The following is a 24,704-nucleotide window of genomic DNA, read 5'->3' on the forward strand; positions in this document are numbered from 1 at the left end:
TCAGGCAGTTCAGGGGCTGGGAAAGGGGTTCTCTCCCCTCACCCAGAAAAAATGAAAGTGGGGCAGACCCCCCCCCAGTTGAAGGAGATAGTCCAGTGCTCTGAAGCAGGACACCCCACACTGGAGGGGCCCTTAGGACCAGGGGGAGATGGGGGGGGGAACCCACCCCCTGGCGGTTGGCAGGAGCAGAAGGCAGGGCTCAGCGTCCCCTCTCCTGGCCTGCTCCAAACTGCAGCCTCCCAAAGCAGCTCCAAAAACCTGCTTTGCTCAGCCCCCCACCCACCCGTTGCCCCCTGGGGTACTCAGCCCCCCCCCCAGTGCATTCAGCTCCACTGAAACAAAATGCTTTAATATGAAAATAGACATCTGTAGAAAACTATTGCCCAAGATGGATCCTGCAAGGACCCAAGGGGTTCCCCTGCCCCCCTCCCCGACTTCCCCATCAGATCTCACCCAGGTCTTCGTAGACGGAGGCCGGCCGGCTCTCGTCCACCGACTGCTCCTCCCGACTGCCCCCCCCTGAGCGACGGGGGCTGGCCAGGGGCGGCTTCACCACCTTGCTATAGAGGGGCTCCTCCCCCCCGCGGCCACTGTTGTTGTTGTTGCTGTTGCCGGGGGCCGGTCTGGGGGCTCCAGGCTGGGGGGGCTTCTTGTGGGTGCGGGGGGGCTTGGGGGCAGGGCAGGGCTTGGGGGGCTTGGAGAGGCCTTGCTTCGGGGGGAAGGCCGGCACTGAATATTCCCCTGTGCCCAGCACACAGGGCAGCTCGTAGCCAGCCGGGCTTTCCATGCCCTGCGTCCGCCAGGCCTCGCAGGGGAGGCGGGCCTCATCGTAGATGGCAGTGGGGGTGGGCGCTGGCCACTGGGCCCGCCCCTCCGGCTCGTCGTAGATGTGCACCTTGCCACTGTGCTTCTCCTGGCCAGGCCCCACCTCCTCATACAGCAGTTTGCTCTGGGGAGGGCAACGCTCCTTGCCCCCCTCACGCCGGCTGTCCAGGGGTTCCGCATAGAGGGCGTCCGGCTGGGGGCGAGGGGCCTTGAGCGCGTCCAGAGGCTCGGAGTAGACGTTGCCCGCGTCCTCGGGGGGCAGTGGGTGTCCTGGCACCTCAGGGAGTGGGGAGCGGGGGGGAGTGCTGGGCCACTTGGCCAGAGGGTCGCGCAGGCCCAGCCCCCTGGCGGGGGCCACCACCTCCTCTTCCTCCGCAGCAGTGGCAGTGCTGAGCTTGGCCGGGGCTGGGCGCAGGCCGGGCCTCTCGGGGGCCAGAGCGGGCGCCAGGCTCTCCCCCTCCAGGCTGAGCGAGCCGGCCAAGGCGCCCGGGAGCTGGCCCACCTCGGCATCCAGGGAGCAGGTGCTGTGGCGATGCTCAACCACCTGTGCCTTCTGCGCCTGAATGGCCGCCTCCACCACGTGGAAGATCTCGTTGCCCTGCTTGGTCTCAAAGGTGAAGTTGCCTGGCCCAGACTCACAGCGCCGGCCAGCTTCAAAGGAGAACATCACCTGCGGGGCAGAGAGCGGGCACAGTCAGGGGCCGCAAAGGAGCCCCGGGGCCAAGAGGCACCCTTTGAGGGGCACAGGAACCTCCCCCGCTCCTGCTCTGCCCACTCTGAGCACAAGCCCTGCAAGCCAGAATCCCACAGGGCCAGCAAGAGAGCTTCTGAGCTGGCCGTAAAGCCCTTGGGCAGCACAGAAGGCCAGGGGCTTCTCCCCACTGCCCCACCCAGTGCCAGCTGGGCACCTCCTCAACCACTGAGGGAGCCCAGCCCCCATCACCAGCTCTCCCAGGGCAGCTCTTTGGCAGACAGGCAGCAAGAGCAGCTCCTCCTGTTCACAGAGTTGCAGAATTGAAAGGGCCCCTGAGGGGCATCTAGTCCCACCCCCGTTAATGCAGGAATCTCAACTAAATCACCCCCTGGGCTTCCATGATCCCTGTCCCTGCCCCCAGGAATTCAACCTCCCCCCCCCCCCCGCCTACCTGCCTCTCCCTACCACATGGACCTGGACCCACCTTGTCCCGGCCATATCTGCGGAGCAGGCGGTAGGGCCAGGTGAAGAGGGGCTGGTTGGAGTGGGGGTCCCCAAGGATGAGGCCCTCGCCGGACGCCTTGAGCACGTATACCCCCTGCAGCTTGCAGCGCTCAGCAGCCTCCGTCTTCTGCACCGTCACCCAGAACTCGCTGACTGTGGCCAAGGGGGAGAGTCAGAGCAGGAGACCCCCAGGGACCCTCGAGGGGGCAGGCACCCGCCCAGCAGCCGTCACCCAGAATCAGCAGCCCTGGCAGCCAGAATCCTCCCAGCCCAAGCTGCGTTTTCCAAAACGAGGGACTCCCAGCATGCAATTCTGTCCTGCAGAGCTGTGACTTCCTATGGAACTCCCTCTGCCCCACCACCCAAACTACGGGGGGGAGGGGGGAAACGGGCTGAAAGTCTGATGGGGACAGGGTGGAGCCAGCTCTGCTCCTGAGCACCACCTACCTTCCTCACGGGAGTAGTAAATGGCGTTCATGGCCATCTCCAGGGGTCGCCCCCCAGCGCAGTCGGCTGCAGGCTGTGCTGCTTTGCCTGGGTTGCCCTGCCGGGAGAGAGGACCATCAGCAGACACCCCAGCCCTTCCTAGGAATGGCAGCTCCTCTGCTGCAGGGGGCGTCCAGGGCATCCCCGGCATGCACAGCACCCCTGCCGCCCCTGAGCACAGCCGGGGGGGGGCAAGGAGTGAAGTGGGGGGCTCTTCCCACCAGCCAAGGCTGACCAGCCCTCCACTGTCCCTGGAACACTGGGAGCTGCCTTATGCAGAGCCAGCACAGTATTGTCTACACTGGCTGGCAGCAGCAGCTGAGCAGGGTTTCAGGCAAGGGCCTCTCCCTGCAAGGCGCTGAACCCCCCCCCCCAACCGCCACCCCAGGGTGGGCTCACCAGAAAGGCTGCCTCGCAGAGCCTGGCCATCCAGTCGGCCGCCTCGTGGGGCTCAGCGGCAAAGAGGTAGCTGCGCTCGCTGGTCTCCAGGCGGAAGGTGGAAAGGCCCTCCTTGGGGCTGCCGTCTGGGGCGGGGGCCACGCTCACGCAGTCCGCCAGGCGCACAATCTTCTTGTCCAGGCGCCTGGTGCCCACTCGCTCCACCAGCACAGGACCCTCCTTGCCGTCGAAGAACTCCAGGCGCGCCACACCATGCGGGCTGGCCGGGTAGAGCACAAACCAGCTCTTCTTCCATCGCTGCAACGAGAGGCAGAGCGGAAATGGGGGCAGAGGAGCCGCAGGGACACACAGTCGGTGCACTTGGAGCCTGCCTTTCTGCAAGGGAAGGGTCTGCCCTCCCCTTGCTGCCTTCAGCTGGCATATGAGAGGCCTAACAGGTGCCTCCAAGTCAGGGTTCGAGGAGAACTCAATGCACACGGACACAACCCCCTGGTGGTCAACATGGAGCCCCCCATCCCTGCTGAGCAGGGGCTGATGGGAACTGCAGTCCGCCCGGTCCCTGGAGGCCCCCTTGGCTCCCCCTGCAGGAGCCGATCATCAGGGCAGACGTCCCCCTTGCGCCCCAATGGGGGCTTAACAGGCTTTAGCTTCTTTCTCTGGGGAGGGGCTCCAGTGATGTAGGAGGAAGCCGGCCACTTATTAATAATATGAATGCTTTGATTTCTTTATATGCTGCCCATCTAGCTGGGCTGCCCTACCCGCTTTGGGCGGCTTCCATCAAAATATCAAAAAGCCCTAGAGTAAAGCATCAAAGATTAAGAAAGTCCCTCCACGGGGCTTCCCCTCCCTCAGTGAGGTGTTGTGGTTCTTGTTCTCCACTTGGGGGGAGAAGTGGTGGAAAGACCCTCTTGTCTTCTCTCCCTGAAGGAGGCTGGTCTGGGCCTGTCTGGGAGAAGAGCGGTCAATCCGGCCTGGTCCAGTTCTGCTCCCTGCAGCGGCCACGACGCCCCACCCCGTCTGGGCCAAACCGGGTACCCCTAGTAGCACCCCGGGGCGCTGGGGGGATGCGCTCGTCTGGCGCACGTTTGTGGAAAGAAGAGAGCAGAGCCCGTCGCCGGGGCCGGACCCAGAGTTGGAAGCTGGACGGGCGGCCCCCGAGGGCGAGACCAGGCGCCCGAGCGGCAGGAATGAACGCTGCTGCCGCCGCCGCCAAAGCCGCTTCCTCCGCGCGCGGCTCCTCTGGCTTCGACGGGGCGTCAGAAGAAGGGAGAGCACGGAAGGTGCCCCAAGCAGCCCGGGCGGGTCTTCGGGCAGGGAGGTGGTCGGGGCGTTTCGCCGAGGCAGAGCAGCCCACGGGGCCCCCATCCCGAAGGGGCGGCGCGGACAGGGCAGGGGCGCGCTTTCGCCCCGCGCAGAGACCGCGCGGCCGGCAGCGCCCCATCCCGGAAGCGGGTGGCGCTCGGAGCAACCCCCGCCGAGGGGCCCCGGCCGCGGCAGGACGCCCTTACCTTGGCGCCGATGCGCAGCCCCGACGGCTGCTGGAGCAGGAGCGGCCCGGCCTTGACAGGCGGGTCCATCCGGAAGAGTCGCCGCGGGCAGCCCAGCCGCTCCGGATCTGTCAGCGCCGCCGCCGCCGCCGCCTCTCGGCGCGGGGAGGGGCTTCGCCGACGGAGCGGAAGCCGCCGGGCGGGGAGGGGCGGCTCCGCCCCCAGGCCAGGGATGGGGGCGCTCGCCTGGCTCAGCCCGGCCGCCCAGGGGCGGACCGGAGGGGGCAGGCGGCCGCGCTCGGGGCCGCCCTCTGGCCGGAAGCAGCCTCGAAGGACGGCCGCCGGGGGGCCCTTTCTCTGCTCGGGGGCCTCATCCCGGACGACGAGGCCACCGCCAAGGGAAGCTTCGAAGCGAACTGGTTTCGTGATCCAAAGTTTACCTCTGCGTTTGGGACGTTGCCAGACCAGAGACATCAAAACTTCGACGGGACCAAAAAAAGTTTGAGAAAACAGTCCGCTTCAATCCCCAACCTACGCAAAAAAAGAAGAAAGAAGCGCGTTTGTATTTTGAAGCGTGGTGGCAAGTCCGGGGGGGGGGGTTGGCTGCGACGTCAGAAACGTCGTCGAAACTTTTGCTTCGTGACGCCGGAGCTCGTAGGTCTTGGGGGGGGGGGAGCGCGTGTCCGTGGGCGGGAGGAGCCCCGCGCTGCAGGTCTGTCCTGGACCCCCGAAGAGCTTCTCGGTCGCAATGCGCAGTCGGCCCGGGCGGAGCCCCTCGGAGATGCCCGGGGGGGAAGCAGCAGGAGAGGAGTGGGGTCTGTCGCACTCTGGGCTCGCGGGCGGGTTTCCCAGGATGGGCATCTGGCTGGCAATGGGGGGGGGGGTGGCCAGGAGGCTGGAGGAGCGGGGTCCCCTTTGGGGTGATTCAGCAGCAGCCACAGGGCTCTTGTTCCCTTTCCATTCCATCATGGATGCTTTAGAGGAGGGAACACAAATGCCGCCGGGGAATGACCTGCGCTTGACCACTGGACCCTCCCAGCACAGACAATGGCCTGATCTGGGCCCTCAAGAAGGACTGGCATCCAGCTTAGGATCCCAGCAGGGCGGGGCCAAAGCCTCTCCTGCCCTTGGAGCCCAGAGGAGGCGGGCAGAGCTCCTGCAGCAGCTGCATGGCTGAGGGTGGCTGGCATGGGAAGGGGGCTTCTGCTGAACCCCAGGGCCTCTCAGCTGAGAGGCATCTGGAGTATGGAATTTTTATTTTATTTTGTTTGTTTGTTTGTTTGTTTGTATACCACACTTCATCCCTAGATCCCATAAAATAAAAGAGAAAAACACAAAATATGCAATAAAAACAAGAACAAAAACCAACCAACCAATAACCCGTCCCCACCACATTTAAGAGAGTATCGTTGAAGGCCTGCTTATAAGGGAACAAAGAAGGGCCTCAGAAGATCAGAAGATGATCTCTTTTTTTTTAATAATATTTATTAGAATTTCAAAAACATTACAAAGATACAAAAGCAAAAAAGGATAAAAAGAAAAAATAACAAAATACAGAAAAAAATAAAAACAATTAAAAACATTTCCATCTCTCAATGTCTTATCTTTCATTTACTTGTTTCCCTGACCTCCTCACACCTCCCTTTTTTGTATTCTAATTCAATTAACAATTTCAGCAAATCCTTTCCATTTTAGTTTTTATCCTAATAATTTATCTTAATATATTATAACTTTACATTCTCACCTATTCATAATCCAATTTTACCTTATTCTGTAACATTACTGCTAAAAATTTGTGTTACTTTGTTTAACCTTATCTTGCCATAAAACACCTTGAAACTTAAAACTTAATGCTTATTTATACATAACTCTTTATATCATTTCTACTAAAGCCAGACAGTTTCATTCCAACATTTTCCCTAATATTCATTAATTTTACACTACTTCCCCAAATTAAAATTTTTTCTTTATAGACTTTCCAATTTTCATCCAACGTCCCTCTTTCCTGGTCTCGGGTTATGTCAGTCCTTACTGTCCATTCCACTTAGTCCATCAACCTGGTAGTTTTACGTCCGAGGCTCTTAAATCTCTTCCATGCCCCTTCTGCAAATCTTCTTCTTCTTGTTTATACTCATTGAGGAGTAGGTCTCTGGGGGATTTCAGCCCATAGTTATCTCCATCTCCCCTCATCAAACCAACCCATTCCCCACAGTCCCACTCCCCACAGTCATCAATACAATGCAGAAAGTATTTAACAGGATATTTCAAAGTCCCTCCAAGTTTAAAATCCTCCTCAGCTCCAGACTCCCACAGGCCCATTCCAAATTCAATCTTCCAAAACGACGGCTTATGCTCCTGCAGGGCCTCAGGTTTCTCCATTATTATTGCTTGTGGTACCATCACAACCTCTTCCATTATCATCTGCCCTTGCATTTGCACAGTCGAACCTGTTTCCTGAGTTGGTCTCTGTATAATTTCTGCGTCAATATTCCCTATTTGTTCACATTCCCTGACTACAACAGTCATCAAATCCAACTTCTCATTCATCAAATCCATCTTCTCATGCAGCTGCTCCAGCAAAGCGCTCGTCTTGCAGAAAGCAAGCACCAAAACTTCCTCCAAACACATTTTTGTTCAAGGTCACTGTCTGCTTCCACGATCTTAATCTCGCAGCTGTGAAGTCCCAAATAAACTGCAGAGCAACAATTTGACAAGCTCCCTCTAGAGGAGACAGTTTCTATTTGTAACCATCTTTTTAAGCATATCCAACAAAAGAAAAGTTACTTTCAATTTTCAAATATTTTGTTTCTTTAAAATGCAAAAGGCAACATTGGAATCAATTTATTTCTCTTTTTAGCTATCTGTCAAAATGTTCCATTCACAGTCAATGGACGTCTCAATCAATTTCTGTCTCTGACCCCCGTTCCCAGGTTAGAGACAGTGGAAACTTATTTTTCTTTACTCCCTCTCCTGCAGACTTAAACAGTCCAGTTGGGGATTTTAGTGGTTATAAATGAAGAAAATTTCGACCTTTACCACAATTTTCCAGGCTATTAGCTTGCAAAGGTCTTTGCTTCAGTCTATTTACAAAAAGCGGAAGGCGGACTTCCTGTTTTGAACCTTCCCGCTTCGATGCCAAATTAGAATATTTCTTGGTCCAATTTTCCGTTTCTACTCATGGGTACTTGTTTAGAGTCCAATTGTCAACAGGAAAAAGTCAGCGCTCTCCGACGATGGCAATGTGGCTTCCCTCCGTGAAAATAGCAATCAGTTCGCAGCACCGCGCTGCTCACCCTACTTCACTCCGGAGCCCCAGAATGGGGTTCCCCGCGAGTAGGGGAGGCGCTCCTGGTGCTTTGCCGAACCCCACGTTCCCTGGCTTCTTCCACCTGGGATTTCTAGTGGGTCCCCGCCTTCGCTGCAGCAGGAAGACCCAATTTCCACGGAGCCCCTTCCTCCGATCGGAGGAACTCCGCCATTCGCCGATGGCACTAACCCGGAAGTCTCCTCAGAAGATGATCTCAGGGTCCAAGTACGTGAAGGAGGTGGTTCTTCAGGTACTGCGATCCTGAGCTGTTTAAGGCTTTAATAGGTCAAAACCAGTACTTTGAATTGGGCCCAGAAACTCATTGGCAGCCAGTGCAGTTGCACCAGGATCAGTGTCATGTTCTCCAACCCTCTTGCCCCGGTGAGCAACCTGGCTTCTGAATTCTGCACCAGCTTAAGTTTCCAGAGGCAGCTCCACGTACAATGCCTTGCTTAAGAGAGGGGGAGAGCATAGACAATGGAAGTTAGGCTGTCCCTGTCCAGATAAGGATGCAGCTGGGTCACCAGCAAAGCTGATGGAGGGTTTTCCCAGTTTCCACCGCACTCGGGTCACCTGAGCCTCAAGAAGTACAGTACCCACAAGCGACGACGTCCCTGCTCCTACAGAGTCCTCTGAAATCAGTAGCAGGCGGCCGGGCAGGGCTGCTGTTTCCCCACTAGAGGGCGCTGGCGCCATCCTTGGTTCCAGCACCAGCTGTTCCAGCGCATTTAGGATGCCTAGAAACTCGGCCTCTTTGTCATGCCCGGAACCCACATGCAGCCCGCCTAGGTGAGCGTAGCGGAAGTCGCCCATTGCGTCCGTGCCTCTGCTTTTGGATGCTTCCTTGATTTCATTCATCCTGTCAAGGTCTCCTTGAGCATTTGGATCGGGGGTGGGGGCTGTGGCATGTTTCCAGGACTGAATTACTCCGGGGCTTTCATCCCTCAATCAGTTTAAAAGCTGCCAAAAACTCCTTTTTTATTTTGGTTTCTTGAGGTAGGAGTGGGTTTGTGGGGGAAGAAGAAAACGGGGGGATATGCTCTAGGGGAATGCACTGCATACCAGAAAAAAACCAAGTAGGCTTCTCCATGAATTTGCCGAATCCTCTTTTAAAGTCCCCCAAGTTGGTGGCCATCACTACATCCTGAGTCAGGGAGTTCCAGTGCTTAATCCGGCGTCCTCTCCTGGCCCAGAGCTAGTCGAAGGCCCTGGAGGAGACGCCCCCTGTGGGGTCTGAAGCTGAGTCCCGACCACACCCCGCTCCTTGCCTTCGACTGCAAGATGTGCCTCTTTTCCTCTCCAATGAGGTTTTCCGGCGGAAAGTAGGCTGCCGTGGCCCAGCCATTGGTCTCCGCTATAGGATCACCCTGCGCGCCTCCTCTTGCTGTTGCTGCTGGCTCGAGACCCCTCTCGGCTCCCGGGAGCTCCCCGTCCCCCCTTAAGTAGGGAGGGACCTTCCAGCAAGGCTTCTCCCTCCCGCCCCGCGTAAGTCGGTCCCGCCGCGGAGCTGCGCCCGCCCCGTCCGAAGCGGAGCCCCCGATGCTCTTCGGTGGCGGCGCGCCTGCGCCTCTCCGGCTGCCCGGGGGCTGCTGCCTGCGCCCGCCCCGCCGGCCCAAGCCAAGCGCGAGCAGGCCGGCCGGGGGCGGGGTGAAGGAGAGGCCGGCCGGGGGCGGCCCGTTAGTCGCCTGGCCTTGAACAGCGGGGCAGCGCGGCTCGGAGGCGGCGGCGGCGGCGGCGGGGACGCAGTGGAGGCGGCGCAGCTCAGCCGAGGTCAGCGGGGACCCCGGGCGGGGCGACGAGGACGGCTCTTGCGGGGAGCGCACCGGAGGCGCCCGCTCCTTCGGGAAGAGATGGAGCTGGGCGAGCGGGAGGGGGAACTTTGAAGACGCGACGCCGTCTCCGAAGCAGGCGCCGGTGGCAGAGGCCGCCCCCGAGCCTGGCTGGCTGGCCAGCCCTGCCCAGCTCCGGGAGGACGGGGGGGTTTCCGGGGTCGGCGGCTGCGTGGGACCCCGCGGCATCCCGGGGCAGCTGGGAGGCGGGACAGGGGAGGAAGGGGGTCTCCAGACGCGTCCCCGCCCGGCCACTGGAGGCCAGGACTCCTCGCGGGGGCGGGCGGGGGCGGTTCCTCTCGGAAGGCCCCGACGGGAGAAGGTAGACGGCCTCTGCCCGTGGAGGCTCCATCTCGCTCTCCCGGCTCACAACCACTTTCTCCTTTTAAAAGTCCCGGCTCGGCAAATGCGGCCGCCGGTTGCCTCCTCCGCCCGAAGGGCTCTCTGCCCGGCCCAGGAGGGGCCAAAGCCGCCTCCGCCTTCCTTCTCCGGGCCCTCCGCGCGTCTCAGGTTGCCCACCGGCAATCCCCTTTTTTGCGAAAGTTAAAAGCCCCTCGACAGTTCCGCAGGGTGACTCGATCCCCAAGTGGCGCCCACCTGGCCAGCGGAAGGGGCTCCTGCGGACGAGAGGCTTCTTATGCGGCGGGGGGACTTGTTCCGACCCCTTGGGAGCAGCATCCGCGCCAGTTCAGCAGGAGAAGCGGGGTGGGGCGCCTCTGGTCCTGGGCAAGGGCGCAGGATGGCCGCGGGGAGTTGCTGTGTGCTCCCGGGTGGAGGAGTGGCCTCGCTGGGGCAGGACGACCGCGAGGCTGAACTTGCAGGGCCGCGACTGCCTGCCTGGGGTTCCCCCCCCCTCAAGCTCTCTCTCTTCCCTCCAGGTCCAGGCAGCCAGGACGATGGGTCTTGCCCTGTGGGAGGTGCTTGGGCTGCTGTGTGGTGTCTGGCTGGGGGTGGGCGCCGCCCAGCAGAGCACCCCAGCGGCACCCACAGCGCAGAGCACCCCAGCTGGCCCCAAGCTGCAGTTCCGGCTGGCTGGCTACCCCCGCAAGCACAACGAGGGCCGCATTGAGGTCTTCTACGGCCAGGAGTGGGGCACCATTTGCGATGACGACTTCACTCTGGCCAACGCCCACGTTCTCTGCCGCCACTTGGGCTTTGTGGCCGCCACAGGCTGGACTCACAGCGCCAAGTATGGCAAAGGCATCGGTGAGCATCGAGGGCCGGGGCAAGGGGCGCTGGGATGGGGCAGGGCAGGGGGCGGGGGCAGCCCCTGCACTGTTTCATTCTTGAGAAGAGGAGACACTCATAAGCTGCAGCCTTGATCTAATCCAGGCTGCACATTTTAATTTATTAAATTTCTAGAAGATCCCAGGGTGCTTCACAATATAAAAATCACAAAATACATAACATAGTAACAAACACACCATGCAGTTTAAAAGGCCTCAGATTGTTTAAATACATAATATTATGTAATTGTTTATTGCACTTAAATAAGGAGCTCACAGTGGACCACGTGCTTCTCCCACTCCTCATTTAATCTGCACAACAACCCTGTGAGGTGGGTAAGGCTGAAAGGCACGGACTGGCCCATGGTCACCCAGTGAGCTTTATGGGCAAATGGAGACTTGAACCCTGGTCTCTCCTGGTTTGACACTCTAACCACAAGACCACACTGGCTCCTCGCTTTCCACAGCTTTCTAGGCCACAATCTTGCAGAACCAGTGAAGGAATACTAAAAGATTGTGCATTTAAGCATATGCAGAGAGCATTTCTCCTCTTTGCTGGGTAAGCACAGCCAGTCCTAAGGAGCAGGCATCCAAGATTGACTAAGGAAAAGTCTCTGGCTAGAGATGCTCTCAGGTCAGGCTGAGTGCTCTCTCCTTTTCTTTCTTTCTTTCTTTCTTTCTTTCTTTCTTTCTTTCTTTCTTTCTTTCTCTTTCTCCCTCTCCATCACCCACCTGACTCCTCCTGGCTATGGCTTTGCAGGGCGCATCTGGCTGGACAATGTGAACTGTGGGGGCAGTGAGAAGAGCATCACGGACTGCCGGTCGAGGGGCTGGGGCAACAGCGACTGCTCCCACGAGGAAGACGCCGGTGTCATCTGCAAAGACGAGCGCATCCCTGGCTTTGTGGACTCCAATGTGATAGAGGTGGGTGGGGGTGGGACATTTGCTTGGGGGCAGGGGCAGGGGGGGGGGAGGCCGGCAGGGCTGCTGTGCCTGTGGGAGCAGAGGCAGTGGGAGCTAGGGGGACCCCCGTTCCTGCTGCAGAGAACTGCTCCCTAAGCATGTGGGTCCCAACAAGGCTGCATTAGTCAGAAGGGGAAGGCTTGGAAGAGCACAGCATGTTCCCTGAAAGAGACTGGAGGAGGCCCAGGCGGGGCGGGGGGGGGGTGGAAGGAAGGAAGAAGGGCCCCCAGCTGGGCCAGCCCTGCCTTCGTGCCTGGGCCTGTTGCTTGAGGCTCAGTCCCTCTTGAGGAAGGATTCAGCTACCCTGAATCTTCCAACCTCAGCTTCATGGGCTGCCCAGGTGTGGGTGTTTATGCATCTATGGCAGGCGAAAAAGAGTAGGAAACAGCAAGCGAGAGCAAGGCAGCTCTGGCCAGATGTTCCTCTTGCAGCTGCCTGTGGCCAGCTGGCTGGGACATGTTTCCTCCACGAAGGGAGAGCAAATGTTCAGTCGGAGGGTGATTTTCCAGGAAAAATGTCTCGTGGCTCCAGCACACAGACTTTTCCAGGCGCATTCCTATGTGGGGCTTTAACGTCACTGTTAGCACAGTCTGGGATCTAGCCCTGGGGGTGTAAGGGGGTCACTGCGGAAGCAGGGAAGGAGTGGGGGGGCAAGAGGGAGCCTGGCCTGAGGTGTCCCTGGGAGTTGGGCATGGCTGGTTTGGGGCCACATTCCTTCCATTTTCCCATTGCCAGTTTGGCCATATTATATTCTGGAGAAATTTGAGGTGGGTGAGCTCTTCCCCACCCCCAGTTTTGGGCTTCCCTGCAAGCATTTCCCAGCTGGCCAGGCCCCAGTCAGGAAGTCCTCCTGGGAAGCTACAGTAGACCCCTCACCCCACACAGACCCCCTTGGCTCTTCCTTCCTCTGCTCAGGGCTTCCTCCTCACACCGCCCCGACGGCCTCCCGTCTCCAGCTGGCGGGGGTGACGTCACCCCTGGAACTGGGGCACCAGCTGGGCAGGAGGCCAGAGGCGTTTTACACCCACAACATTCCGTTCTGTGACTCGTCACTCGAGGGGAAAGTGGGGGCCGCCTGGCATCACTTGGACACAGCAAAGCCATGCTGCTTTCTATTAAGCAGGCCCCACACCCCTGTGGCTGCATTTTTGGGTCCAGGGATTCTTTTCTCAACAGCAGGAGGCTCCACCCCAGCCGCCTCCTTCCTCTCAGCAAAAGAGTCTCTGCCCTCTTCCTCCTCCTCCCCCCCCCCCCACTTTTGAGACCCTGCTGGTTTTCTGTGTGTGTTTGGGGGGTGGTGTTAAAAGTTGTTTTCCCAACAGGCTCCCACCAGACAGGTCCCACCTTCCAGCCTCCAACTCCTCCTCCTTGCAACCCTCTCCCAACCCGCAGCAATGTGGGAATAACAACTCAAGCATCCTTTCTCGGGTGGAACCCAATCCCCTGCCAGGCCATGCAGTTGGGGCAGAGGTCTCTGCCTGGGGCTGACCCTCCCTCCCTCCCTCCCTCCAGACAGAGCAGAACCAGGTGGAGGAGCTGCGCCTGCGCCCTGTGGTCTCCCACGCCAAGCGGCCCCTGCCCGTGGTGGAGGGCATTGTGGAAGTCCGCCACCGGGGCAGCTGGGCACAGATCTGCGATGAGAACTGGAGCAGCCGCAACAGCCGCGTCATCTGTGGGATGCTGGGCTTCCCTGCTGAGAAGAAGGTCAACCGCAATTTCTACAAGTGAGTGACTGCATGGGGGGGGGGGAGAACCGAGATGCCCCCCCCATTCAGACCCTTGGAGGACAGTCTTGCCACTGACCTCCATGGGGGAGGGGGAGTGGACTGATCACATGCTGGGAGATTGCTGGTTAACATTGTCTGTCTCTGGAGACAATGGAGGAGGGTGTCTTTGGGGGTGAAGCCAGGCTGTTGAAGAGTTCCAGCTGTGACTGGAGAGACCGATAGGGGAGAGACATGTTTTGTTGCAGCTGGGGCAGAGAAAGGTGGTCAGTTGCACCATGGCATTTCTTCTCTCTGCGCTCCTACCAGTGGTCATTCCTCCTCCAGTCACTGCTATAGAAGCATGACCTCACTGTCTGTCTCCAGGCACTGCGGTCATCTGTTGGGAAATCAGGAGAGGACCTTTGGGCTCTTCCCCATCCTCTGCACTTAAGTCTTGGATACGGTCGTCATCATCATAGCCATGTGTCAAGACCCCTTTAAGGTTCTGCCCACCTGAGTGCAAATTCCTGTCAAGGATTATGCCAAACTGGGAGGTGTCACAAATGCCACAGAAGTCAGAATCTGGATTCAAGATGACCTTTAACAGATTGGGAAACTGGGTTAAAACTGGCAAAATGGATTTTAATAGGGACAAATTTCAGTTTCTACACTTAGGCAAGGATAACCAGCTTTGTATATAGAATGGGGGACACCTGACTTAACATCAGGTCATGTGAAAAGGATCTTGGGGTCTTCTACAATCACAAGCTTGACATGAGTCCACAGTGTGATGCAGCAGCAAAAAAAAGCTAATGCAATCCTAGGCTGCATCAACAGAAGTCTAGTGTCCTGCTCTAGTCTGTCTTGGTCAGCCTCCACCTGGAGTCCCATGTCCAGTTCTGGGCATCAAAATTTATAGGTTTGGACTGCTGTAAATGACATCACCACCCTGGAGCTGAGCTATCCTACAGCTCCCGTCTAGCAATGTCTATCTTGCCTTGCAAGGAGCCAAGGTCTTTGGAGGAGGTTGTTGTCTTGCCTTGGACCTTCCTGTCTTGCCAGCTAAGCTGCTTTGAATTCAGACGGTTAGATTTGGGGACTGTGTCTGAGTGGGAGGTAGGAAGTGGGAAGCTGCTCAGCGGAAGCACCTCCAGCTCTTGCAGCTAGAGAACGGGAGGATTGGGGACCAACTTGGCCAGATGTTGCCCTTGGGGCTCCCCCACCTCCCCCTGCTGGCCCCTCGCCTGTCTTCCTGAAGAGGCGCTGTTGACTTTCCTCCCGCAGGCGGGCCAAGCGAGCTGCCAAGGGCCAGAGGAAGCCAGGCCCCCGGAAGAGGTAACGGAGCCAGGAGGCCCCTGCTTCTGTGCAGCAGGCGGACCCTGGCCCCCCGCCCCTGAGTCCTGCCCTACCCCCCATCTGACAGGGGGCCATGCTGTCCTGCTCAGTCCGGATTCACTGGCTGTGGATCCAGAAGGGGAGGTGGTGAACCTCCTCCCCAAACCGAGCGCCCCTTTCTGCAATGCTTCCCCCGCGGGTTTGAGGGCAGGAGGTTCACCGGTGACTCAGAGGCACTGCTGGAGGGCTGAGCTCTCTGCTTTCTGTGTCCTCTGCCTCTCAGTGGGGCAGCACCTCTCTCTAGGGCGTGTCCCAGGTATGGGTGACATTTCTTGTCTTGCCAGGGGCATGAGTGTCTCATGGCCTTAGGCTGCCCTGGAGATGAGCCATTTCTGCTATGCGGACGGGGGCTGGCACTGAGGAACATGGAGAGTTTGGGGGGCCAGCATTTGTCTTGATAGGACCCTTTGGAGCCCCCCCCCCCGCTGCCGCTATGCAGAGTTGGAATCATAGCATTATAGAGTTGGCAGGGATCTGAGGGTCATTCAACAGACAGACAGACAGACAGACAGGAGAGAACCCCTGGCCTTGCGATGGATGCTTGCCCGTCTTCATCACCCTGACTTGGCCTGGGGAGCTGGTGTGTCAATGGCACGGGAAGACGCCGGAATGTTTCCGAGGAAAGGAGCGGGCAGGGCGGGGGGAGAAGGAAAGTGGGGCAGCACCTGAGCCATGTGAATGGGCGTCTGGCCGCAGAGGACTTTGGACAAAGGCGGCAGTGTGTGCTCTGTCTGGTCCAGGGATGTCTGAGTGGTGACTCATTGCTGGGCTGAGGGCACCTCTGTGTGCCTTCAGCTGGGAAGAAAGAGGCGTCTTTGCAGGCAGGCAAGCAAAGGTGGGCTGCATGGGGGGGGGGCGCTGGGAGGGAGCTGAGCATCCAGGTCCCACCACAACACAGGCACCGTGTAACCTGGGTCCACTGTGTGGCATCATCAGTTTCCTCTCTGAGTCTTCCCTAAAAGGGCAAATTCTGGGAGGCTCTTCAGCTCAGCCTGAGGGCAAAAGGAGGTATAGGAGGAAGATTTATAAAATCACACAGAAAGTGCTTCTTTTTTGGGGGGGGGCTCCTCTTTCATAATTCCAGGACTCAGGAAGTGATCCAATGTTGGGAGAGTTCCAGTGGGCAAAAAGGCAGCTCTTCATTGCAGAACACGGAATCTGCTGCCACAAGTCAGATGGGGGCCACTTTAGAAGGGAATTAGACAAATTCCTGAAGGCCAGAGGAAGTGGGTTTTCCCTGCCTCATTCCCTGGCCCTTCCTGCCCTGAGCTCTCTGTTATGACTCCAAAGGTCCCATCAGGTGGAAAAAAGATCTTCCCCAGCCTTTTGCGTGTGTGTGAGAGAGATTTGGGGGGGGGGGTATCCTGGGCTCTTCTGCATTCAAAGCACCATGTCCTCTGCTGCTGAGCTAGGATCCCTCCTGGCTGAATGGAGCCTCCTTTTACAGAAGCAGCCTACCATCCTACATGTGCCAGCTGCTGGGGACAAAATGGGGACTGCGATCAGCTTTGAGGTTTCTCACAGCATTTTGCATGGTGCTGTGGGGCACAGTGGGGTGGGCCAGAGGAAGGCTTTGAATGCCCAGCGAGGGTGGGAGGGGGGCATTCTCCTGTTCTTCAGTGTCCCAAGGCAGAAATGACACACTGAGCCATAGAACTACAGAGCTAGAAGAGACCTCCCCCTGCAATGCATGACTGCTGGTGTGGGGCTGCATGGCTTCTCTGGGGCTGGGGCTGCTGGCATGAGTCCTGGGGAAATGGATGCCAGGTTTGCTTCTGACAAGCCTGTGCTGGCCTGTGCGGCCTGATCCATCCCGGAGCAGTGCAAATGAGCAGAGAGTTTGCAAGGATCCGGCCCCGGGGGGGAGGGGTGCATGGTGGGCTCCGTCACTCACCTTGTCTGTCTGTCTTCCAGGCCGGTCTCCAGGTCTCGCCCCAAACATAGACGCAGGGAGGACTTTAGGGGCACCAAGAGGTAATGGGGCCTTGAGAGTCCCTGGGAGTCTGAGGGCAGGACTGGCACCCAGCTGCTGCCCTCGGAGGGAGCCAGAGGCTCTTCTGCAGCTGTCATTCCAGGTCCAGAGGAGCCGAGGGCCCTGCTTGGTATGGGAGCGAAGGGGACAGCGGAAGGGGGCCAGATGCTACGATGCACGCCTGCCCCACAGGTGCCCCACCTGTGTGCTCCTGCCAGCCCTGCCCTCTGACCCCGCTCCTCTTCCCTGCAGGCTCTCCCTGGAGCGGCAGCCGCTCAACTACCGCCTGCACTCGGTGGCCTGCCTGGGGACGGAGGTGCACCTCTCCCTCTGCTCCTTCGAGTTCTACAAGGGCAACGCCACGGGCCTCTGCAGGGCGGGGATGCCGGCCGTGGTCAGCTGCGTCCCTGGGCCGCTGTTTGCCACTGGGAACGCGCAGAAGAAGAAGAGGCAGCGGCAACAGACGGGGCAGGTGAGCGAGGAAGGAGGGAGCAGAGGACAGAGCAGAGCTTGCCCAGCCTGCCGGCTCTTTCACAGAATCCTAGAATTGTGGAGTTGGAAGGGACCCCTAAGGGTCATCTAGTCCAACCCCCTGGAATGCAGGACACAGCTCTTTATTATGACCTAAACATCCCTCCCTTCCTCCAAATGGAGTGCAAGTTGGCACCCTCTTCCCATTTTGTCCTGCAACAACCCTGGAAGGCAGGTCAGACTGAGAGATGGCAGCTGCTCAAAGATCGGCCCCTGAGCTCCAGGGTGCTGGAGTCTCTCCCAGGTCCCAGCTCTCAAACCACTGCACTGCACTTCCTCTGAGGACCATGGAGTGGGGCAGCCTCAGGGCCCCACCTCCTGGGCGTCTCAACTGCCCTTTGCTCCCCACAGCAGCGCGTACGGCTGAAGGGAGGGGCCAAGCCCGGCGAGGGGCGGGTCGAGGTGCTGAAGAACGGCGAGTGGGGCACCGTCTGCGACGACCGGTGGAGCCTGGCGTCTGCCAGCGTCGTGTGTCGGGAGCTGGGCTTTGGGAGCGCCAAGGAGGCTCTGACGGGGGCACGCATGGGCCAAGGTGAGCCGCTGGGGGGACGTGGCCTGGGCTGCTCCTTCGGGGTGTCCCCCAGTCCAACAGTCCCTGCACCCCCCACAGCCGTCTGGACTGCCACAAGTGCCAGAAAGGCCTGGCACAACATGTTCAGGGGGGGGTCCCCCAACTCTGTATGCGCCCCCCCCACCAGGCAGATATGTGCTCACTTTGGAAACAAGTATGCCTCTACAGAAAATACTAGCCTGGCAAATGAAATGTGGGTGGTGGCTTGGGATGAAGAAAGGGGGCACAGGTCGTCTCTGACTCCCCCCCACCCCCTTCCCCATAGACTGCCCCCAAAAGGGGCTCTCAGCTGGCCATTCCCAGAGGCCCAGCGTTTCCTCTCCTGCCACAGGAATGGGCCAGATCCGGAGTCCAAATGGCCAAAATATTGGGAAATTTTGGAGCAAGAGGGAGATAAATTGAAATTGCAGAGTTTTGAGAAACTAAAAAACAAAGTGCGAGACTGGCTTCATTATTATCAGACAAATTGGACAAGAAAATTGGATTCCAGGTGGAAAAATCGAAATTATAAACAGAATTGTTAGAACCCAAAACTAAGGTTTTGTCAAAGATGTATAACTTGCTGCTGAAATGGAACACTCAGGGTGAAACGGTGAAGTCTGCTATGATTAAATGGGCACAGGATGTTGGACATAATATTATGTTTGCTGACTGGGAACAGTTATGGACCACCGGTATGAAGTTTACGGCATGTAATGCCTTAAGAGAGAATATTATGAAAATGATTTACAGGTGGTACATGACACCAGTCAAGCTTGCAAAAATTTATCATTTGCCCAAAAATAAATGTTGGAAGTGTAAAGAGACTGAAGGTACATTCTTTCACCTTTGGTGGACATGCCCAAGGATTAAGGCTTTCTGGGAAATGATTTATAATGAAATGAAAAAGGTATTTAAATATACCTTCTTGAAGAAACCAGAGGCCTTTCTCCTGGGCATGGTTGGCCAATTGGTGCCAAAGAAGGATAGAACTTTTTTTATGTATGCCACAACAGCAGCAAGAATACTCATCGCAAAATATTGGAAGACACAAGATTTACCCACTCTGGAAGAATGGCAGATGAAGATGATCGACTTTATGGGACTGGCAGAAATGACCGGCAGAACCCGAGACCAGGGAAAAGAGTCGGCGGAAGAAGAATGGAAGAAATTTAAAGATTATTTACAGAAATATTGTCAAATTAATGAATGTTAGAATGATGTTGGATAGAAATTAAGTGGTTTCCAGCTGTAATGCTTAAAAGATATGAAAATAAGGTATAGAAATAAGTAATAATTAATGGTGAGGATTTGTTGAACTAACATTTTGAATTGGAATACAAGAAGGTATGAGGAGGTCTGGAAAATAGGTTAAAAGAAAATAAGTAATGAAAATGTTATTTGTTTTTTAACTATTTTTGTAGTTTTTTTTTCTTTTCCTTTTTTCTGTTTTGTCTTGCATTGTGCTGTTTCTTTTTTGGAAAACTTTAATAAACATTCTTTTTTTTAAAAAAAGGAATGGGCCAGATCCACCTGAATGAGGTGCGCTGCCTGGGCACCGAGAAGTCCCTCTGGAGCTGCCCCCACAAGAACATCACGCAGGAGGACTGCAAGCACACCGAAGACGCAGCCGTCCGCTGCAACGTCCCCTACATGGGCCACGAAACCATGGTCAGCACTGGGGGCCCCAGGGAAGAGGGGCCTTGTCCTCTCTCCACCCCCAAGTAGCAGCAGCAGCAGCTCCTCCCAATGGACTGGGAACTTCACTAGGCTGCCCCCCCCCACGCAGATTGGGGCTGCCAACCCCCAGTGCACCTGTGGGGGGGAGGTTGGCTTCTGGCCAGGGCTGGGGAACCCTTGAGGCCACGATGACGTGCCCCCCACTCGGCCACTGCCTGCCTGCCTTCCTGGCCTTGGCTGGTGGGAAGGGGCAGCCACCAGCTCATCGCTGGGCTTCCCCACAGATCCGCATCGCCGGGGGGCGAACTGCGTTTGAGGGGCGCGTGGAGGTGAAGCACGCCGGCCGCTGGGGCACCGTCTGCAGCACAGGCTGGAGCACCACCGAGGCCATGGTGGCCTGTCGCCAACTCGGCCTGGGCTACGCCATGCATGCCGTGACGGTAGGTGTGGGGCAGCCATGGGGCTGGGAAGGAGGCAGTCGGGGGTTGGAGGGGTTTCCTGGGAGGGCAGCTGGGTGAAGGAGAAGAGGCCCAGCGGGGAAGAAGAGGGGTGTGGGGGCTACTAGCCAAGAGAACTGTGGACTTGGGAATGACGCCAGAGGCCATCTAGTCTGACCCCCTGCAATGCAGGTATGGCAGCTGAAGCAGCCCTGGCAGATGGCCACCTGCTCTGCTCCAACAAGGCAGGAGAGTCCATTGGATCTGGTGCTCTGGCCTCTGGTTGGACACTGCAAGAACAGGATTTGGGAACCAGCACAACAGACTCCCTCAGGAGGTTTGAAGTAGAGGCTGGATGGCCCTCTGCCCCAGAGACTTTAGATGCGATTCCTGCATTTCAGGGGGCTGGACTAGATGGCCCTTGGAGGGCCCTTCTGAGACCCTTCTGTTTGGTGCCTCTGCTTGTGCTGGCCACAAAGAGGGGCGAAGGTGCCCCACTGCCCTGCCTCTTGTGCTCTGTCCTCAGGAAACGTGGTACTGGGATGCCAGCAACGTGACAGAGATGGTGCTGAGCGGAGTGAAGTGTGGGGGGCACGAGATGGCGCTGAGCCACTGCCAGCACCACAGCACCCTCAACTGCCCCAAGACGGGCACCCGATTCGCCGCTGGAGTCATCTGCTCAGAAAGTGAGGCAGGGGAGGGGCTGCTGGGGGGCAGAAAGAGACCCCTGGGGCTGCTCCTGGGAGCAAGCCCACCTGGAAGCCCGTTGGGGGTCAGGGGGGAAGGGGCTCCTTTGAGAGACACGCCCTCCCACCTTCACTGGGGGCCGGCTCTGAAGCCCTGGGTGTGGGGTCACTGAGAGGCAGAGACTGGCTCTTCAGCTGGCCCTATGCCTTGAGCTAGCCCCACAGCTGCTGGGCCCCTTCTCTCTTCACAGCTGCCTCGGACTTGCTGCTGCATGCCCCCCTGGTACAAGAGACAGCATACATTGAAGACCGCCCTCTGCACATGCTCTACTGCGCTGCGGAGGAGAACTGCCTGTCCAGCAGCGCCCGCAATGCCAACTGGCCCTACGGCCACCGCCGCCTCCTGCGCTTCTCCTCGCAGATCCACAACAACGGCCGGGCCGACTTTCGCCCCAAGGCAGGGCGCCACTCTTGGGTCTGGCACGAATGTCACGGGTGAGCACCTGTCTCTCGCTCGCTCCCTCGCTCTCCTCTGGGCTCAGGGCTGGGTCTCTCGCTCTTTTTATTCTGTGGCCTTTATAGGAACTAAAGGTGGCAAAGGCATGGTTCTCGCCCTGCCCTCTTCATTTAAATACCCCCAACACCCTGCAAGGTAGGCTAGTTGCTCAGGGAGCTTCATGGACCCTGGTCTCTCCTTGTCCGATGCTCTAACCACTACACAACACTGCCATGTCTCGCCCCAGGCACTACCACAGCATGGACGTCTTCACCCACTATGACCTCCTGACTTCCAATGGCACCAAAGTCGCAGAGGGACACAAGGCCAGCTTCTGCCTGGAGGACACTGAATGCCACGAGGGTGGGTGAAGCTGCCAGGGTGCCTGTGGCTGGCGGGGGGGGGGGGGCAGAAGAGCATGAGGAGCCTCTGTGGGGGGAGCAGGGGGCAGCGGCTGCCTTTGCTCTGAGGCTCAGAAGCCCAGATAGGCATGGGATCTAAGAGAGTCCAATGAGCTCAGGTTTGCCTACACTGACTGGCAGTGGCAGCCCCCCAGGGGTTCAGGGAGGCGTTTGCTGCCCCCTGGCAGGACCTGACCCCCTCTCCTTATTTGGACAGATGTGAGCAAGCGCTATGAATGTGCCAACTTTGGGGAGCAGGGCATCACGGTGGGCTGCTGGGACCTCTATCGCCACGACATTGACTGCCAGTGGATAGACATCACCGACGTCAAGGCTGGCAACTACATCCTGCAGGTGAGACCGGAAGAGGGAGGGGAGGGGTAGCAAACTCTGCAGGTTGTATGAATGGCAACTGTCAGGGATGCTATAGTTGCGGTTCCTGCATTGCAGGGGCTGGACTATATGACCCTGGGAGTCCCTTCGGTAGGAGATGAATTGAGGATTAAATCTGTAGATTAAAATTTAAACCACTTATCCCACGTGTGGGAGAAATGGAAAAGCTAAGTGGGCTGTGAAGCCTTTTTAGCAAAGTAAACACACTTAAGTCATTTTGCAGCTCACTGAATTTTAGGAATGAGGCAGTTGTAGGGCCTGATTTGGCACATGGCTGCTTGAGAGGATGGCGGACAGGGAGGGCAAGCGATTGTGTCACAGAATTCCCTCCCAGAGGAGACACACACAGGGTCCTTCCAACTCTCCATTTCTATTAAGGCAGTCCCTGCCAAGCCTGGTCATATGAGAGGCAGCAAGCCATTCCCTCTCTCTACCCCCCTCTGCCTAATTTGCTGTAAATAGGGCCTGATCCAGCCCTGTGGCTGCAACTCTATAGACACTGACCTGGCAGTGAGCAAAAGGCCGTCCAAGGCTGGGCACCAAATCAGGCCCCGTTGAAATCAGTGGAACAGGCATGGCAGGGGGTGACGCACCTGTGGAGCTTCCACCTTGCTCCCCCTCCTCCAGCCCTTCTGCAGGGCTTTGACGCCCAGCTGTAAGAGCGCTTCCCGCCCCCCAGGATGGGTGCCAGTTCTTCCCAGCAACCCGTGGGGCACAGGGCTCCCTTCAGCCTCCCTCCCTCCCTCCCTCCAGGTGGTGATTAACCCCCGGTATGAAGTGGCAGAGAGCGACTTCACCAACAACGCCATGAAGTGCAACTGCAAGTATGACGGCCATCGCATCTGGGTGCACAGCTGTCATATAGGTACTTTCCGAGGGGTTTTGGGGGGGGGCTTGCTGGGGGTCCCCTCCTCTTCCTCATGCCCTCCTCTGGTCCTTCTGCTGCAGGTGATGCTCTCAGTGAGGAGGCAAACAGGCGCTTTGAACAGTACCCAGGACAGCTCAATAACCAGATTTTATAGGCCAGACCACAAGCGCCACCAGCTGGCCTGCCCCACAGAAGGGGAGCTGAACCGTAAAAGCCCATGACAGACAGACAGACAGCGGCTCACCTGGTGTGGCGCAGCACAGCCCTGGACGGTGCAAAGAAGCCAGTTGGCAATGGGCAGAAGAAAAGCAGGCTGCTGACCCCCTGCTCCCCCCCCCCCCATCCACAGGGGAGCTGGGACTGAACTGCAGGGCCAAACCCCCCTTCCCCCACCTCAAAGCTATTTGTTTTCTTCCCCACAAATGGGAGAATCTGACATGATGGAGAAATTGCAGGGGGGGTCAGGAGGAAGGCTGTCTACACCACTCCTGCCTGCCTGCTCAGGAGCTGCTCCTTCTGCCCCCCTGTACAGACCCCCCCCCTTTCTGGTGCTGCAGGCTCTGAGGCCAGTTCTTGTTTCCTATATAAAGTTCATGTCTTTTGTCCAACTTGCCTCCCAGCTGATGTGTGAGGAAGCGGCAGCTCAGCTCTGAGACAGGAAAAGCTCTAACCTCCCCCCCCCCGCATGCCCCCCAAAGGCCTTTGCATCGCCTGGCCAGAGCCAGCTGCACCTGGGAGGGGGCCAGGTCTGGCAGCCCCTCAGCGTGGTGGAGGGATGGGTCCTGTAGCCCCCAAAGTGCCAGGATTACGCGAGATCACAAGAACCTGCAGAATCTGGCCAATGGCCCGCCATCCTGTTCTCACAGCGGCCAACTGGATGCCCCAAAGGGACGCCGACTCGTCATCACGGCAAAGGAGGGCCATCAATAATAATCTCCTCCATGAATCTGTCACTTTCTTTAAAGCCATTCCAGCTGGTGGCCATCCCTGCCTCCTGTAGGAGGGAGTTCCACAGATTCCACCGTGTGACGTCCTTTTATCTGTCCTGAACCTTCCAACATCCAGCTTCTTGGATGTCCACAATTTCTAGTTTTGAGAGAGTAGGAGAAAAACTTTTCTCTCTGCTCTATTTCCCCTATTAATCTGGGTGGGGTGTCTCAGATGGAGACAGCCAAGAAGAAAAAGGGGCATTTAGGAAACACACCCCACCCCACGGGACCCCCCTCCCCTTGGCCACTTCAGAGCTATGCCAGAAATGTCCTAATGGAGTCCTGCGGTCAGTCGGCCGGCCTGGCCAAATTCTCCTGCAAGAACCCCCCTCGCCCCCCCTTACTTTCCGTGTCCTGTTTTCCTTCCTGGCTGGGCTGCAGAGAAACAAATTCCACGGCTGGAGGTGAAAGAGAGGCCTGTCTGGGCAGCCGGTGGTGGCAAGAGGGACTCGCCCCCCCTCCCAGTGAGACGCAGCCGAGCCCCTCAAAAACAAACAGCCCCCCACTCCACCCCCCAAAATTCCTGGGGCTTAGCAAGACCACTTCCAAGGCAAACCACCCCCACCGCCGGCAGAAATCAGCCCACTCGGGAGGAAGGACAGTGGCAGAGCAGAAAGGAATCTGTGTCGCCATCGCTGGGCGCTGAGGTGGCACGTCTCTTTGGTCAGGGGGGCGGCTCTTCTGTTCCCACCTCCAGTAGCCCTCCCTCCCTCAATGCAGGCCTTGTTCTTTTGGGGGGGGAAGGAAGAGCACCCCCCTGTTCCTCCAGGGCGAGGCAACAGATGTGCGAGTCCTTTGAGCCGCCCAGGCAGCAGCTGTGCAGCCCCCGCCTCAAATGGGGGCAGCAGGAGCCACTCTAGAGCTGCTAAATTAAACTCCC

General features: G+C 57.9%; 2 protein-coding genes across 4 annotated transcripts; one reads left to right on the plus strand and one right to left on the minus strand.

The window, feature by feature from the left end:
- Nucleotides 1–333: 333 nt before the first annotated feature.
- DOK1 (docking protein 1) lies at nt 334–4,558 on the minus strand. The gene is made up of 5 exons (XM_079989411.1): nt 4,417–4,558; nt 2,909–3,205; nt 2,471–2,567; nt 2,004–2,176; nt 334–1,495 (listed from the first exon to the last, which is right to left on the minus strand). The coding sequence occupies exons 1-5, from the start codon at nt 4,483–4,485 to the stop codon at nt 443–445; spliced, it is 1,689 nt and encodes a 562-aa protein (XP_079845537.1). The 5' UTR covers nt 4,486–4,558; the 3' UTR covers nt 334–442.
- A 4,767-nt stretch (nt 4,559–9,325) lies between these two features.
- On the plus strand, nt 9,326–23,443 carry LOXL3 (lysyl oxidase like 3). Of its 3 annotated transcripts, none has more exons than XM_079990828.1 (15): nt 9,326–9,472; nt 10,410–10,737; nt 11,518–11,681; nt 13,233–13,444; nt 16,736–16,795; nt 17,046–17,265; nt 17,676–17,856; nt 19,391–19,545; nt 19,839–19,994; nt 20,518–20,677; nt 20,929–21,172; nt 21,421–21,536; nt 21,792–21,928; nt 22,721–22,832; nt 22,916–23,443. In XM_079990828.1, exons 2-15 carry the CDS (start codon nt 10,428–10,430, stop codon nt 22,987–22,989), a joined length of 2,301 nt encoding a protein of 766 aa, XP_079846954.1. In that variant the 5' UTR covers nt 9,326–9,472; nt 10,410–10,427; the 3' UTR covers nt 22,990–23,443. The 3 variants fall into 3 exon arrangements, with proteins under 3 accessions (XP_079846954.1, XP_079846956.1, XP_079846955.1); XM_079990829.1 differs by lacking the exon at nt 9,326–9,472 and adding an exon at nt 9,506–9,853; XM_079990830.1 differs by lacking the exon at nt 16,736–16,795.
- Nucleotides 23,444–24,704: the final 1,261 nt, after the last annotated feature.

The sequence above is a fragment of the Podarcis cretensis genome (assembly GCF_951804945.1).
Source record: "Podarcis cretensis genome assembly, chromosome: 9".
In the NCBI taxonomy this organism is placed as follows: domain Eukaryota; kingdom Metazoa; phylum Chordata; class Lepidosauria; order Squamata; family Lacertidae; genus Podarcis; species Podarcis cretensis.

Coding starts and splice junctions, on each gene's coding strand:
- DOK1 (XM_079989411.1), bottom strand. CDS start 4,485: ATGGACCCGCCTGTCAAGGCCGGGCCGCTCCTGCTCCAGCAGCCGTCG. Junction 2,568..2,908: donor TCTGCGAGGCAGCCTTTCTG/GTGAGCCCACCC, acceptor CTCTCCCGGCAG/GGCAACCCAGGCAAAGCAGC. Junction 1,496..2,003: donor GCAGATATGGCCGGGACAAG/GTGGGTCCAGGT, acceptor TCTGCCCCGCAG/GTGATGTTCTCCTTTGAAGC.
- LOXL3 (XM_079990828.1), top strand. CDS start 10,428: ATGGGTCTTGCCCTGTGGGAGGTGCTTGGGCTGCTGTGTGGTGTCTGG. Junction 20,678..20,928: donor TGGAGTCATCTGCTCAGAAA/GTGAGGCAGGGG, acceptor CTCTCTTCACAG/CTGCCTCGGACTTGCTGCTG. Junction 22,833..22,915: donor GGTGCACAGCTGTCATATAG/GTACTTTCCGAG, acceptor CTTCTGCTGCAG/GTGATGCTCTCAGTGAGGAG.